Here is a 14,190-nt window from a genome sequence, read left to right on the forward strand (position 1 = left end):
CAAGTCACTATCATCACCTTGGGGGGAAAGTCTCACTGATTTAGCTTTGGGTATCTGAAGCTGTCTCTACTCTCTATTTCACACAATTCTATTACATAGTTCTTATGAATTGGAATTTTGCTTTTTGTTTACTTGTTTATTATCTAGCTCCTGACTAAAGTGTAAACTTCACGTTTTGTTGACTATTACTAACAAGAATAAAAACACCACCATTTTCCCAGTTCATTAAGAAAACAAGTCTACTTCTTTTGGGAACTTTATTTATTTAGGCACTGGGAACTGAACCCAGGGGTACTTGACCACCAATCTGTATCCCAACCCTTTATATATTTTATTTTGAGACAGGGTCTTGTTAAGTTGCTGAGACTGACCTTGATCCTCCTGCTTCAGACTCCCAAGCAGCTGGGATTACAGGTGTGCACCACCATGCCCGACTGGACCTCTTTTTATGTTCCCAAGTTACAAACTGTTCTGACAATTAAGAAAAAAACTCACCTGTTGTTTGTTACTTTGGCAGGCTGCACTCAGATGCTTAAACCACAGCATTGCATTCATTCTACTGCCAGCTTGAAACTTGTATGAATTCCCTATAATTACCAAAAACAAGAAGAAAGCGATAAGGATTTTACCACATAGTAACTCTTCCAGATATTAAAGAGTGAATTAAACATCACTAGAGTTCTGTTTCAGGATCCTATTCATTTAATACCTAGTCTCCTACTACAAATAAAAAGAATAGTTCTCTGTGTAACCCATCCAAATGCTATCCTATATTCAGAAAGTCACTGTTTTACAGCTTATAAATGATCTTTAAAATAATATATACATAAAGATGGCTTCTCCAGGTTTGTCTCTGTGGATAGATGATCTAAAATTAGATGTTAATAAGTTTTTGCAGCCAAAGGGCTTCAACCTGTGTTGTTTAAAAATACATAAACATTAGCTATTCAACATGATTAAGGATTAATCAGGTAGCATCAACATGGGCTCAGCTTTCAGCCTTGAGTCAACCAGTCATTTATCAGGATCACTGCAGAACTGGAGAGTTCGGCTGGGGGCTCACTGGAAATGTCTAAGATGTCTTTTTTCTCTTTTATGAAATTGGAAATCATTGTGTGGCGTGTATTCAGGAGTTCCTATGCTGACTAATCAAGGCTGACACACTAAGGGTATTTATATGGCTATATATATTAAGATGAGTAAAGAATAAAATGAGAAAGATACATGTATTAAAGGCTGCTCTGAGTTGAGCTTTGCTTACTTTTCTCACTGATGTAAGTTCTTATTTCACAATTCTTCTGAAGTATACTTTTCTTTATATCTGCCTTCAGTGATTGAGGAGCCTGACTAGATTTAAATATTATCCAGCTTTCCTTTGAGATTTTAACACTTAAAAGTTTTCACTTTCAGAAGCAACTGCTTCTTCACCCAATGTTTACTAGGTCAGATAACACTGTTTTGATTACTGAATTCAGATACAGACTTAAGGTCAATAGAACAGAACACATCTACAATTAAGCTGGTCACAGCTACAATTTATACCCCAACCCCAATCCCCAGTACAAACATTATGAAAACCTTGGCTATATTATGCTAAGGAAAACAAAGAATTTCTTAGCAAAATTCAATGATTTTACTCTAAAATGTAATTTTATAAATAATGCCTTTGCGATTTTGTGGGGCTGGGGCTTTTAATTGAGAATGTTGACTAGGGAGTGCTTATTGTGTAAATCAATCTATTTCCCTCAAAACAAGACATTTTGCTATGATTATTTTTTTCTGCATCTAAATACAGATTTAATTTTTTACTTAAAACTATAGCATCCAAAAAACAGAATTTCTGTTGATACAAAATACCAACTAAATAAATGCAGGTCAAGATACAGTTGTAAAGTCAACAGAAGTTAATGAGTTCAGTTGTGAATTGCTGGAGTGGATGGTTTTGGCAGATGTGGCGAGTATCTCTCTTCTGGCCTCCTCTGGGGTGCTTGTGGACTAATAATGGTGGCCATTATTAGGGAAGAGCAGCAACCAGGGAAGGAGTCTCCCATGGACCCTGTGGCATTCACTGAAGGGGCAGGAAGAGCCAGGAGGTATGGAGTGATCTACACACTTTTTCTCCTCTGCCAGACACAAGAGCTTGTGCCTTTAATCTCAGCTACTCCAGACGCTGAAGTGGGAGGAATGTTAGCTCCAGGCCAGCCTGGGTAATTTAGGGAGACTATCTCTCAAAAAAAAAAACAACAAAAAAAAAAAACCAAAAAACAAGACAAAACAAAACCCAACACATTTTTACCTCTTCCATTTTATGACATCCAATGGTTAATAGTCGATTGTTGTATTCACAAATGTCTCTGTTTTATAAAGTATCTTAACTGGCAAGGGATTTGAGCCTACAAATTAATTTAAAATAATGAAATAAAGAGTTTTTAAAGAAAAACTTTGTCACTTTCAGAACTTGAGAACAACCTCCTACTGGAGGGCTTGGCAGGGGAGCATTGCCTGCAGGGCAATCGCTGACATTTTAAAGTAACAGGGGCTGATATCCTCAGATGCCCTCCCTCCCTCCCTGGTTATCCCTTTAGGGATTACTTGGGCTTTAATGTTTATGCTTATGTAGTGGAGAAAATAAGCTCTAAAAATATTGGGTTCATTAAAACACATTATGTGACAAAAATACTTCCTAGTAGATAAAAGCCACACCATCACGTTCCCTGTTGAATGGAACACTCAACATTAAACCAGTTTTAGCTCCTCAAGTTAGGTACACACAGCATCTTCAACACTAGTCATGCTAACAGTTCACCTTTCTCAGAGTCTGTCAGCAGGAAGAGGTCTGGATGTTCTGGGTCATCAGCCATCATCACCATCCATCCCACCACAGAGACGGTCTTATTTGATGTTGATTTGAACTGAGACAAAAAGATAATTAGTAAAAACAATTAGTAATAATTAGGGGAAAGACAGTGAGCAAAAGTTAAGAGAGAGTGTATTTTCAGTTGCTCCTAATGAGAGGTCAGATTTGTGACTTCCTGGGCTGGGGTTGTGGCTCAGTGATAGAGCACCTGCCTAGCACATGTGAGGCACTGAGTTTGATCCTCAGCACCACATAAAAATAAATAAGTAAAGGTACTGTGTCCATCTACAGCTTAAAAAAAAAAAAATTGCAATTTCCTGCTGGTCCAGGTCAGCTTGGGCCTTTTCATAGTAGGCTGCATGTAGGCACGCCCTCTTCAGACAGCCTACTTCTTTTCAGACCTTCCTAGCTTCAGTTTTATTTTCCATTCCCTCAGAGCATGACTTGCCCGAGTTAAAGGATAATCTCATTCATGAACATAAATGCAAACAAACAAACAACAACAACAAAAAAACCCCAAAAACCAAAAACGCTAGAATATTGGCATATTGACTCTAGCAGTGTGTAAAAAGGCTGCTAAAAGATAACACATAGGGTTGGGGCCTTAGCTCAGTAGGAGAGTGCTTGCTTAGTATGTGTGAGGCACTGGGTTCGATTCTCAGCACCACATATAAATAAAATAAAGATCCATTAACAACTAAAAAAAATTAAAAAAAAATACTGTATAAAGAGAGTAAAAAAATAAGTTAAACAAATTGGAACAAGGTATTTATAACAAATAACTGCTAACAGATTTGCATCTGGGAAATATAAAGAACTTTTATCAATTAAAGTAAGTAAAAGATTTATCCAGGCATTTCACAGAACAAGAAACATGGATGACCAATAAACACTGTTAAGTATATAGGGGCATACAAATTAAAATGATCAGGCAACATTTTATCCATACTGGACTAGTCAAGATTAAAGAGCCTAACAATAAGAAGTATGGTGAAGATATGAACTTCATTCTACTACTGGTGACTGTGACTCTTAATTTGGTATATTCTTGTAAAGTAATATTTGCATCCCGCAGATACATAACCCAGAGAACCTGTGCAAAAAAAATATTCACAGTAACAGTTAGAAATAGTAAAGAAATGGAAGTCATTCAAATATTCACTAATAATAGAGTGATATCAATAAATCAAGACAGACTCATAAAATGGAAGACTATTCAGTTGTGAAAAGGATTAAAGGACAACTATATGCATCAACAACAATGAATCTCAACAAACAGACAAAAAAGCTTGTGCTTAAGAATGTGTATGTGACCCATTCAGGTACAATTAAAAAATAAAACTAAGTATTGTGTGAGGAAGCAAATATAAATCTCTAAGGAAAAACAAGGCAATGAGGAACATGAAATTCAGGACAGTGATGGGCTGTGGGGACAGCTGATGGGAAAGGAAGAGGATGCTAATCTGGGGAGGCTTTGATAGTCTGGTAAGTTCTGATCCTTAGGCTGGGTAGAACTTGAATACATGTTTATTTTATTTACTTTGCTTTAAAATATGTATGTACCTATCTACTTTGTAGTATGCATGTTTCACAATGAAAAGAAATGGGAAAAAGGACTGAACATAGCACATTTGTAACAATATAGTTACTTAAAAAAAAAGCTAAAGAAATAAGCTTTAATATTATGAGGAATGAAATTAGCAATACCAAAGAACAGCTGACTTGAGACTCATAATTTATTTTAAAGTAGACAGTATGATTTTTTTCCTCTTTCTTTTTTCAGTACTAAGGATTGAATCCAGGGGTGCTTTATCACTGAGTTATATCCCCAATCCTTCTTATTTTTTAATTTTAAGACAGGGTCTATATTGCTAAGGGCCTCTCTAAATCACTGAAGCTGGCCTTGAACTTGTGATCCTCCTGCCTTAGCCTCCTAAATTGCTGGGATTATAGGCATGGGTCATGGTGAAGTTGCTGGGATTATAGGCATGGGCCATGGTGAAGTTGCTGGGATTATAGGCATGGGCCATGGTGAAGTTGCTGGGATTATAGGCATGGGCCATGGTGCTGGGTGATAATATGGTTTCTAATATTCTTTTCTTACCTCTCAAAAATCTCTGCAATAAGCCCCTCAATATAGAGGGATCAATCTATAAATACAGTGCAATGGCCTTTGACCCCCAGCTGAATCCTATTTTGCTCCCAGGATTCATCATCATTTGGGGTGAGACACCCCAGATCTTTTTTCTATGCATTTACTTTTTTGTGTTATTTTTGCTGCTGGTTTTTAATATACCAATGGGAGTTTGTTTATACTTTGACTTGTGGTTTGTACTCATCTGTAATGGTTCTTTTATTGATCTCACCATAACAATATCAATTTAAGTTTCTGATAACCATGAATCATAGTACATGTTTCCCTACTCTATGGACAATGCAATATTATCAAAAAAAGTGTCTTTCTGTTATTTTTGTTAACTAGTAAGGTTGATTATTTTTTTCCTATATGTTACCTATCTGTATTTCATCTTATATTTCCCTTTGACATGTTTCTGTTTTATTCTTAATCAGTCATGGAATATGTTTTTTCAAGTGCAGATTTGATTTTAAAAATTTAACCAAACAATATTTTTTCACTCACTACCATGTAGTGATAGGTTCAAACATATCTATGAATTTTCTTAATAATAAATACACTTCCACTAAAAACTATTTTTACATGAGTATGCTTTCATTTATAAACATTAAAAAATAGAGTCCCTTCTTTCTTTCCACACATTCTTCCCAAACTTTCTCTGATCCCCATTGACAAAAAATTGTATTTTAGAGAAAGGATTTAACTCCAGGATTCAACCAGAACCACATACACTACAATTAGCTGTCAAGTATCTTTTGATCTAGAATGACTGTCCCCTAACATCTCCTCTACCTGCCTTTTTTTTTTTTTTTTTAAAAGAATCCAGGCTGGCTGTCTCATACAATGTCCTACAACCTGAATTTGATTGCTACCAAAACCACTATACAGATTTAATTCAATTTCAATCAAAATCCCAATGACATGACTCATAAAAATAGAAAAAGCAGTCATGAAATTCATCTGGAAAAATAAGAGATCCAGAATAGCTAAAGCAATCCTTAGCAAGAAGAGTGAAACAGGTGGCATCCCTATACCAGACCTTAAACTACACTACAGTGCTACAGTAACAAAAATGACATGATATTGGCACCAAAATAGACTTGTAGAACAATGGTAAAGAAGAGAGGACACAGAGACAAACCCATATAAATATAGTTATCTCATAGTAGACACAGGGGCCAAAAACATATATTGAAGAAAAGATAGCGTCTTCAACAAATGGTGCTGGGAAAACTGGAAACCCATATGCAGCAAAATGAAACTAAACCCCTATCTCTCACCATGCACAAAATCCATCTTAAAGTAGATCAAGGACCTAGGAATTAGACCAAGACCCTGTGCCTAACAGAGGAAAAAGTAGGTCCAAATCCTCATCACATCAGATTAGGGCCTGACTTCTTTAATAAGAGTTCTAAAGCGCAAGAAATAAAATCAAGAATTAATAAATGGGATGGACTCAAACTAAAAGGATTCTTCTCAGCAAAAGAAACCATCAATGAGGCAAAGAAAGAGCCTACAGAATGGGAACAAATTTTTACCACACGCACATCAGACAGAGTACTAATCTCTAGTATACATAAAGAACTCAAAAACTTAACACCAAAAACAAAACAAAAAAACCCAAACAAACGAACAAAAAACAAAACAAAACACAAAACCCAAATAACCCAATCAATAAATGGGCTAAGGAGCCGAACAGAGACTTTTCAGAAGAAGATATACATTCGATCAACAAATATATGAAAAAATGTTCAACATCTCTAGCAATTAGAGAAATGCAAATCAAAACTACTCTAAGATTTCATATCATTCCAGTCAGAATGGCAGCTATTAAGAATACAAACAATAAGAAGTGTTGGTGAGGTTGTGGGGAAAAGATCACACTCTTTGCTTTCATTCATTGCTGGACTGCAAACTGGTGCAACCAATCTGGAAAGCAGTATAGAGATTCCTTGGAAAACTTGGAATGGAATCACCATTTATTTGATCCAGCTATCCCACTCCTTGGTTTATACCCAAAGGGCTTAAAAATCATCATACTACAGTGATGCAGTCACATCAATGTTTATAGCAGCACAATTCACAATAGCTAAACTGTGGAATCAACCTAGATGCTCTTCAATAGATAAATAAATAAATGGGTAAACTGTGGTATCTATACTCAGCATTAAAAGAGAATAAAATCATGGAATTTGCAGGTAAATGGATGGAGTTGGAGAATATCATGCTAATTGAAGTAAGCCAATCCCAAAAAACCAAAGGCTGAATGGTTTCTCTGATATGTGGATGCTGATCCATTATGGGGGTTGTGGGGGGCGGGCATGGGAGGAATGGAGGAACATTGGATAGGACAAAGGGGAGAGAGGAGAAGAGAGGGGACATGGGGGTAGGAAAGATGGTGGAATGAGATGGACATCATTATCCTAAGTACATCTATGAAGATACAAATGGTGCGACTCTACTTTGTGTACAAGCAGAGAAATGAAAAATTGTGCTCTACATGTGTAATATGAAATGAAATGCATTCTGCTGTCATGTATAAAAAATTAGAATAATAAAACAAAAAAGAAACCAGGCTGGCTGTCTCATACAATGTCCCACAGCCTAAATTTGATTGCTTCCTCATAAAATTCAGGTTAAATATTTTGGCAAGAATATAATATAGTGGTGCTATATATAATAAAGATTTTATCTGTTGCTTATCTATAGCAGATATTTTCATTCAGTTTGTGTTTTAATTTTGTTTGAAATTAGTTCAAAACTGTTTTTTCCTTCATTGTTTTTAGTTCTGTGCCATATCACTCCTAATCCCCAAATTAATACTGAATATAGATGCAGACCTGTCTCTATGCCTTCTATCCTGTTTTGAATAGCTTAAATCTGAAAAGGTAAGGAATTCAGTCTATTTTCTGGGTACTCAGTTTTATTTTCTTACAATCTGCCATCTTCTAAATTATTTCATATGCATCATTTATTAGAAATCTCATGTAGGGGCTGGGGTTCTAGCTCAGTGGCTGAGCGCTTGCCTCACATGCGTGAAGCACTGGGTTCAATCCTCAGCACCACATACAAAAATATACAAATAAAACAAAGATACTGTGTCCATCTACAACTAAAAAAAAAAAATTAAAAAAAAAGAAATCTCATGTAATTAACTTCAAACTATAATAATGGATTAGTATATATTAGTATGTATTAAGTGGCAAGGCCAAACAGAAAGCAATGCTTAGCAGATGCACTATATGACAAATTCAGTTATAACTTCTATAATTTAGCTCTGATTAAACCTAAGGAAAACAAAACAAAACCCCACTTTATTTTTGAAAACCTACTTCTTTAAAGTTGTCAACCAATTGAAATTTAACCAATGAGTATCTCAAAGTGCTACCTGCTCTATATCTGAAGACAAACGGCACAATTTAACTACAACCTTTTTTCTCCCTCTGTATTCAGAGTACTAATTAGAGACAATCACTCTGCAAAATGTGCTAATGAAACTAATCAGTGTGACTTTGTAGGGTATGCTAGGATCACTTATATTATTACCGACAATGAACACCATTCTATTAAAAACTCCTTTTATAAAGAATATGCTTTCATTTGTAAACTACATTTGACCATTCAGAACAGTCAGAATACAAAGTATATTCACAGAATGGATCTCGATGATCACTCACTCAGTCCTTTATCTCAATGCAAGAACTATCTGAAGGGCTGGGGTTGTGGCTCAGTGGTAGAGCACTTGCCTAGTATTGAAGCACTAGGTTAGATCCTCAGCACTGCAAATAGATAAATAAAATAAAGGTCCATTGACAACTAAAAAAATATTTTTAAAAACCTCTCTATTAGGGGGGGAAAAAAAAAGAGCTACCTGAACCACTAGAATAGTAAGCAAAAAGCCACACTGCTTAAGACTATCTGATTCTAGGAGCTGGTGGTGTGGCCCAATGGTAGAGCATGAGCTTAGCTTGCCCCAGGTCTCAGGTTCAATGACCATCACCAACAACAAAACACACACATAGCCCCCACAATGTGTTATTTACGGAAACATAAATTATAACACCCTTAAGAAAAGCAAGACATGAAACTTAGGAAAGCGGCATGTTAGTGGGAATGCATGATAAGGAAGGCAATGCAATCTCATAGCACCTCCTACATCCATTTAAACCCAAATTGCCCTTTTCTATACTTTTGGTTTGATTAAGGGCTAAAACTGTGAGGATAAAGAAGAACACCTCCGATTCATATAGTATCATTTGTGAAATTATTAAGTAGAAAAAATATTTAAGTTTTCTTTAGTGGCTTGCCTTTCCTTGGTAGGGTAAAACAATTTCCCCTTCCCAAAACACATGATTTAGAAATAAAACTTCTCTCAAAGGGACTTTATTTATGTAACATGAGAAACTGTCTCCCTTTCAAAGACTGTATCATTGGCATATAAACACAAAACAGCATACAAAAGGGATTTATAGGGAGATTCTACCCTGAGAAGAGAGCACAGAGGAGCTTCTGTCAAGTGACATGGAGCACAGGAGAACAGAACTTAGACCACTGTATTCAAGATTGAGATGGAAAGAACTTCAGATGTTGGTCCTAGATTTTCACATTTTACTCGAGGAAATGAGACTACAACTAAACCACAATCTCAGAGGTAAGTAAGCTTTCATGCCAAGATAGATACTCGTAATGTGCAGTTTTGATACTTGCAATGGAAAAATGGTATTCAAAAAAGACACTACACCCAAGAGAGGTTATTCCAAGATGTTCCCTTGGTATGCTGTAAGGAAAAATAATTCCATTACAGTACTCACACCAGAAGTAAGTGTAAGAACTTCTGGGTTAGAACAAAAAATTCTTGCAACTTTTTAGGTCTATTTTCTTTATAATCACAAAAAGGTCTATAAAACAATGCTAAAAATTTAGAAGAATACTCACATGTTTTCTTTCTGTAGCCTTCAGAGATTTGGCAGCATAGTAAAAAAGTTGTGTTCCACACAAGGCCGCCCAGTATTTTGTCCAAGATGCTACCTAGAGAGAATAACACACGAATATACTATTAATGTATTATGACTTCTTGGGCTGGGGATGTGGCTCAAGCGGTAGCGCGCTCGCCTGGCATGCGTGCGGCCCGGGTTTGATCCTCAGCACCACATACAAACAAAAATGTTGTGTCCGCCGAAAACTAAAAAATAAATATTAAAATTCTCTCTCGAAAAAAAAAAAAATATTATGACTTCTCAGTTTCTTTACTTTCCTTAGTGCCCATGATCCACTCTTTACTCAACCACATAGTCCTCGCCTCAGAGTTGAGTGGTAGCAGTTCTGAAATCATTATCTCAAATAATTCTATCACTTTCAGCTCATATACTCTATAACTCTCATTCATGTTTTCTTAAATTCTTCTTCTTTTTTTTTTTTTGATGGTACTGGGGATTGAACCCAGGTCTTTGTGCATGCCAGGCAAGTGCTCTACAACTAAGCTCCATTCCCAGCCATCAGTTAATTCTTGATCTCGTCAAGAATCCTGTCTCATACTGCCACTGCCTCCTTGCTGCCACACGTCCTCCCCCCTTTCTTCATGCAGGCTATAATTCCATGGTCTAGCACCACAGCCAGTTCCCACCAGCACTTTAATTCCACAGCCCCTCTATCCTGATAAAACCCTAACCCCTAGTCAAATCCACCCACTTAAGTACTTGGCACCATATCATAGTAGCTGAATATTATTGAAGAAATAACATGATTATGCCAAGTGATAAAATCAGGATTGCCAATCTCAAATGGAAATAGTATTTTCCTTTTCCCAATCTAGTCAACATACTCTTTACCTTCTCCTCAAAATTTTAACCCTAATCTCCCTCCATGTCATGACACACTTCCTGGAGGTGAGAACCACCTCACATTCCCAGTGTGAATTCCTTACGCCTGTTTTGTAGATCCTTATATTCAGCCTTTGTTCTTGCTACAATAGACTGTTAAGCCGGTTCTATGTAAAGACAAACTCAGCTTTCTTCTTGTGCCCTTGATTCTCACTAGCCTCATTTTCAGGTCTGCTTTTGCCATAAGGCTGCTCTCCACTGCATCTCCCCCTCCACCATCATCATACAAAGGAGTCTTAACAGAATTTCTACCTTAAAAGTCCCTCCTTTCTCCCAGGCCTTCACCCTCTTGACCCCACATAATTTCTTTGCTCCTTTCACAGCATTACTTATTACAGGGCATGTCTAGTTCCCTGTCCCTACTTCTAATTCGTCTATTTCCTACTTCATTTGGTTTTTAGGCTGTTGGGGTCACTGGCTGCTGACATCCTACCAAAGGCTTTGTCCTTATCACAGTCAATCTCCTAGAGCAAGTATGCCTATAATTTCATGGTCTGGCTGTATATCCAGTCCCTTTCAGCTGACCACTCTTCCTGCTTGAAGTACTTTAACTGCCAGGTTTCTGGGATGAGTTTCTTTGTTTTCCTTTAGTCTTCCTATCATAGACTTTTGATGCCACAGAGCTTTTCAGTGCTTTTTCTCTTCCTCAGTGATACTTTCTTCTTAGATAATCTTCTCATCTAGCTGCATACCTCAAATATTATCTGTATGCTAATGACTTCCAAATTACTATTTCTGGCCACCATCCCTCTATAGAATTCATCAACTGTACTTTTTTAAAGCTAAACAGACAGTTCAACTTGAATGTTTAATAAACATGTCAAATGGAACCTGGCCAAGAATTAGCTGGCCCCTTCATAGAAAAAATGTTACCAACATCCACCTTCATCAGGTCCCAAATCCAGAAGTCACCTTCATTTCCATGTAACATCACCAAACAGCTCTGGCCTGACTTCCTGCACTTTTTTAAATATATATTTTTTTAGTTGTTGATGTACCTTTATTTAATTTTTAAAAATTTATTTATATGCGGTGCTAAGGATGGAACCCAGGGCCTCACACATGCCAGGCAAGCGGTCTGCCACTAAGCCCCGGATCCAGCCCCAGCCCCACTCCTGCACTTTTTAAAAAAATTTAATTTACTTTTTTTTAGTTGTACATGGACACAATACCTTTATTTTATTTGTTTTTATTTTTATGTGGTGCCGGGAATCGAACCCAGTAAAGTGCTCTACCACTGAGCCACAACCCCAGCACCCCCCCCATCTCCTGCACTTTTAATGCATCAATCACACAGGCCTACTTGTCTCTAGGTTTAACTGCACCAGGCTACTCACCTTCTCCACAGATCTTGGCCAAATGCCCTCCTACCACACCATCATTCTGTATCCCATGGCCTTATTTTAAGGGCTTACACTGTTTCTCCTTACTGGAACTAATCTCCACGAGGCATTCATTGCCCTACTTGTAGCTTCTGGCACAAGAGCAAGAGTGCCTGAAGCTACAAATCTGACACTCTATTCTGAACTCACTGGATGGTCTAGTGCAGCTTCCTGATTCTGTGTGTCTTGGTTTATTGTGATATAAGCAGTGAAATAAGATTATTTAGATGGAAACCATTTTTATATTTTAAGAAACCTTTATATTTTCAAAAGCTTTTAAATATGACAACATGTCCAAGGTTTTATATTGCAAATTAGATACGCTATAATGTTATTTGAGAAAAGAAAAAGAGCTCTTTTTTGTCGTCAAGCACTATGCTGATGTCAGGAAAGAATAAACTTCTTTGCTATAGATGAAAAGCTTTGTTCCACTAAGCTTTTTTTCCCTCACTATAGTTATAGTTTGGAAAACATTTACTATCTGAGTCATATTTTGTAAGAAAACAAGAATGCATTAAAGAGATTCAAATAAACTGATGAAATAAAATTGGTCAATTTCCATTTTTTAGGGTTGTTATTATTTTCTATTTTCCTAAACATATTACTCTAGTATTATTCCTTTTTTTAAAAAAAAATATTTTTTAGTTATACATGGACACAATATCTTTATTTTATTTATTTATTTTTGTGGTGCTGAGGATTGTACCCAGTGCCTCAGATGTGCAAGACATGCGCTCTGCCACTGAGCCACAACCCCAGCCCTCTAGTACTTCTTAATGATATACTTTCAGAGTTATCTAAGTAAGTTTTGTTTAAGAATACACTAAAAGGTAAAGAGAAGTACAGTAGTATCTTGATTTAAGCACCATTAACATAATTAACCTGAAATCTGCACGACAGGTGTTGAGGAATATGGTGGGTAAAATGTGTATTTTAGTTTACTTCAAGTCTACTACATACTTGATTCTTTTTCAACTATTTAGTACTTCTCAGCATCTTATGCATTTGCACATTTTTAGAGATGTGTTAAAATATAACATAATAAAATCTTACTGTAGGCTTTTTGCCTTCTTTTAACAAAGTTTTTCTCCTGAGAACACCTTGAATAGTAACAGCTCCTGGATACAAATGTACTGCCAAATCTTCTGACTCTGCAGAACTGTAATAATGAAATGAAAAAAAGAACAAGTAAGAGTTTTTGTCGATAGTAGTCATTTATTAGGTACTTAAATAAAACAAAATTATTATTAATTTAAAACTTTGCTGCTTTATTCAGAGTCGAGATGACACAATTTTAAAGGTTTATTAATCCAAAATTTATAAGCTGCCACAAAAGTTAATTATAAAGTTACTAAAGTCAGCAGATGGCTAAACACACAAACACACTATTACATATTTGAACAAGTATAACTGAGAAAGAATGCAGGAATTCACTTTAATAAAAATTACACTAAGAATTTAAGATTTTTTCTTCTTTTTATCATGCCACACTGACTGCATCACTGTTGTAATTTTATTTTCCTGATTAGAAACTTTAAGTCCTGGTAAGAAAGATGAAGATTCTATTTGTTAGAAGTCTTTAAATATATAAACTGAAAATTAAAAAGAGCAGAAGCTCAAAAAAGGAAAAAAAGAGAAGATTCATGCTTAATTCTAAAAAAAAAAAAAGGCAAAAATCACATTTAAAAAATGGTTTCTACAATACATTTGAACATCTATCTATCTATCTATCTATCTGTCTGTCTGTCTGTCTGTCTGTCCGTCCGTCCGTCCATCCATCCATCCATCCATCCATCCAACTGGGGCTTGAATCCAAGGGTGCTCTACCACTGAAATATTTCCCTAGCCTCTTTTTTATATTTTGAGACATGGTCTTGCTAAGTTGCTCAGGCTGGTGTTAAACTTGCAATCCTCTCACCTCAGCCTCCCAAGTCA

General features: G+C 36.3%; 1 protein-coding gene across 1 annotated transcript in view; it reads right to left on the reverse strand.

The window, feature by feature from the left end:
* Positions 1-459: 459 nt before the first annotated feature.
* The window catches only part of Ralgps2 (Ral GEF with PH domain and SH3 binding motif 2), a 145,170-nt gene continuing 131,439 nt past the window's right edge, over positions 460-14,190 (reverse strand). The window contains exons 16-19 of the mRNA XM_027934890.2: positions 13,309-13,414; positions 9,930-10,022; positions 2,807-2,912; positions 460-587 (exon numbers count right to left, since the gene is read on the reverse strand). Of these exons, the coding sequence (XP_027790691.1) occupies positions 460-587; positions 2,807-2,912; positions 9,930-10,022; positions 13,309-13,414 (433 nt within the window). The remainder of the gene's footprint in view (positions 588-2,806; positions 2,913-9,929; positions 10,023-13,308; positions 13,415-14,190) is intronic.

This window comes from Marmota flaviventris, chromosome 12 (assembly GCF_047511675.1).
Source record: "Marmota flaviventris isolate mMarFla1 chromosome 12, mMarFla1.hap1, whole genome shotgun sequence".
NCBI classification, from domain to species: Eukaryota; Metazoa; Chordata; class Mammalia; order Rodentia; family Sciuridae; genus Marmota; species Marmota flaviventris.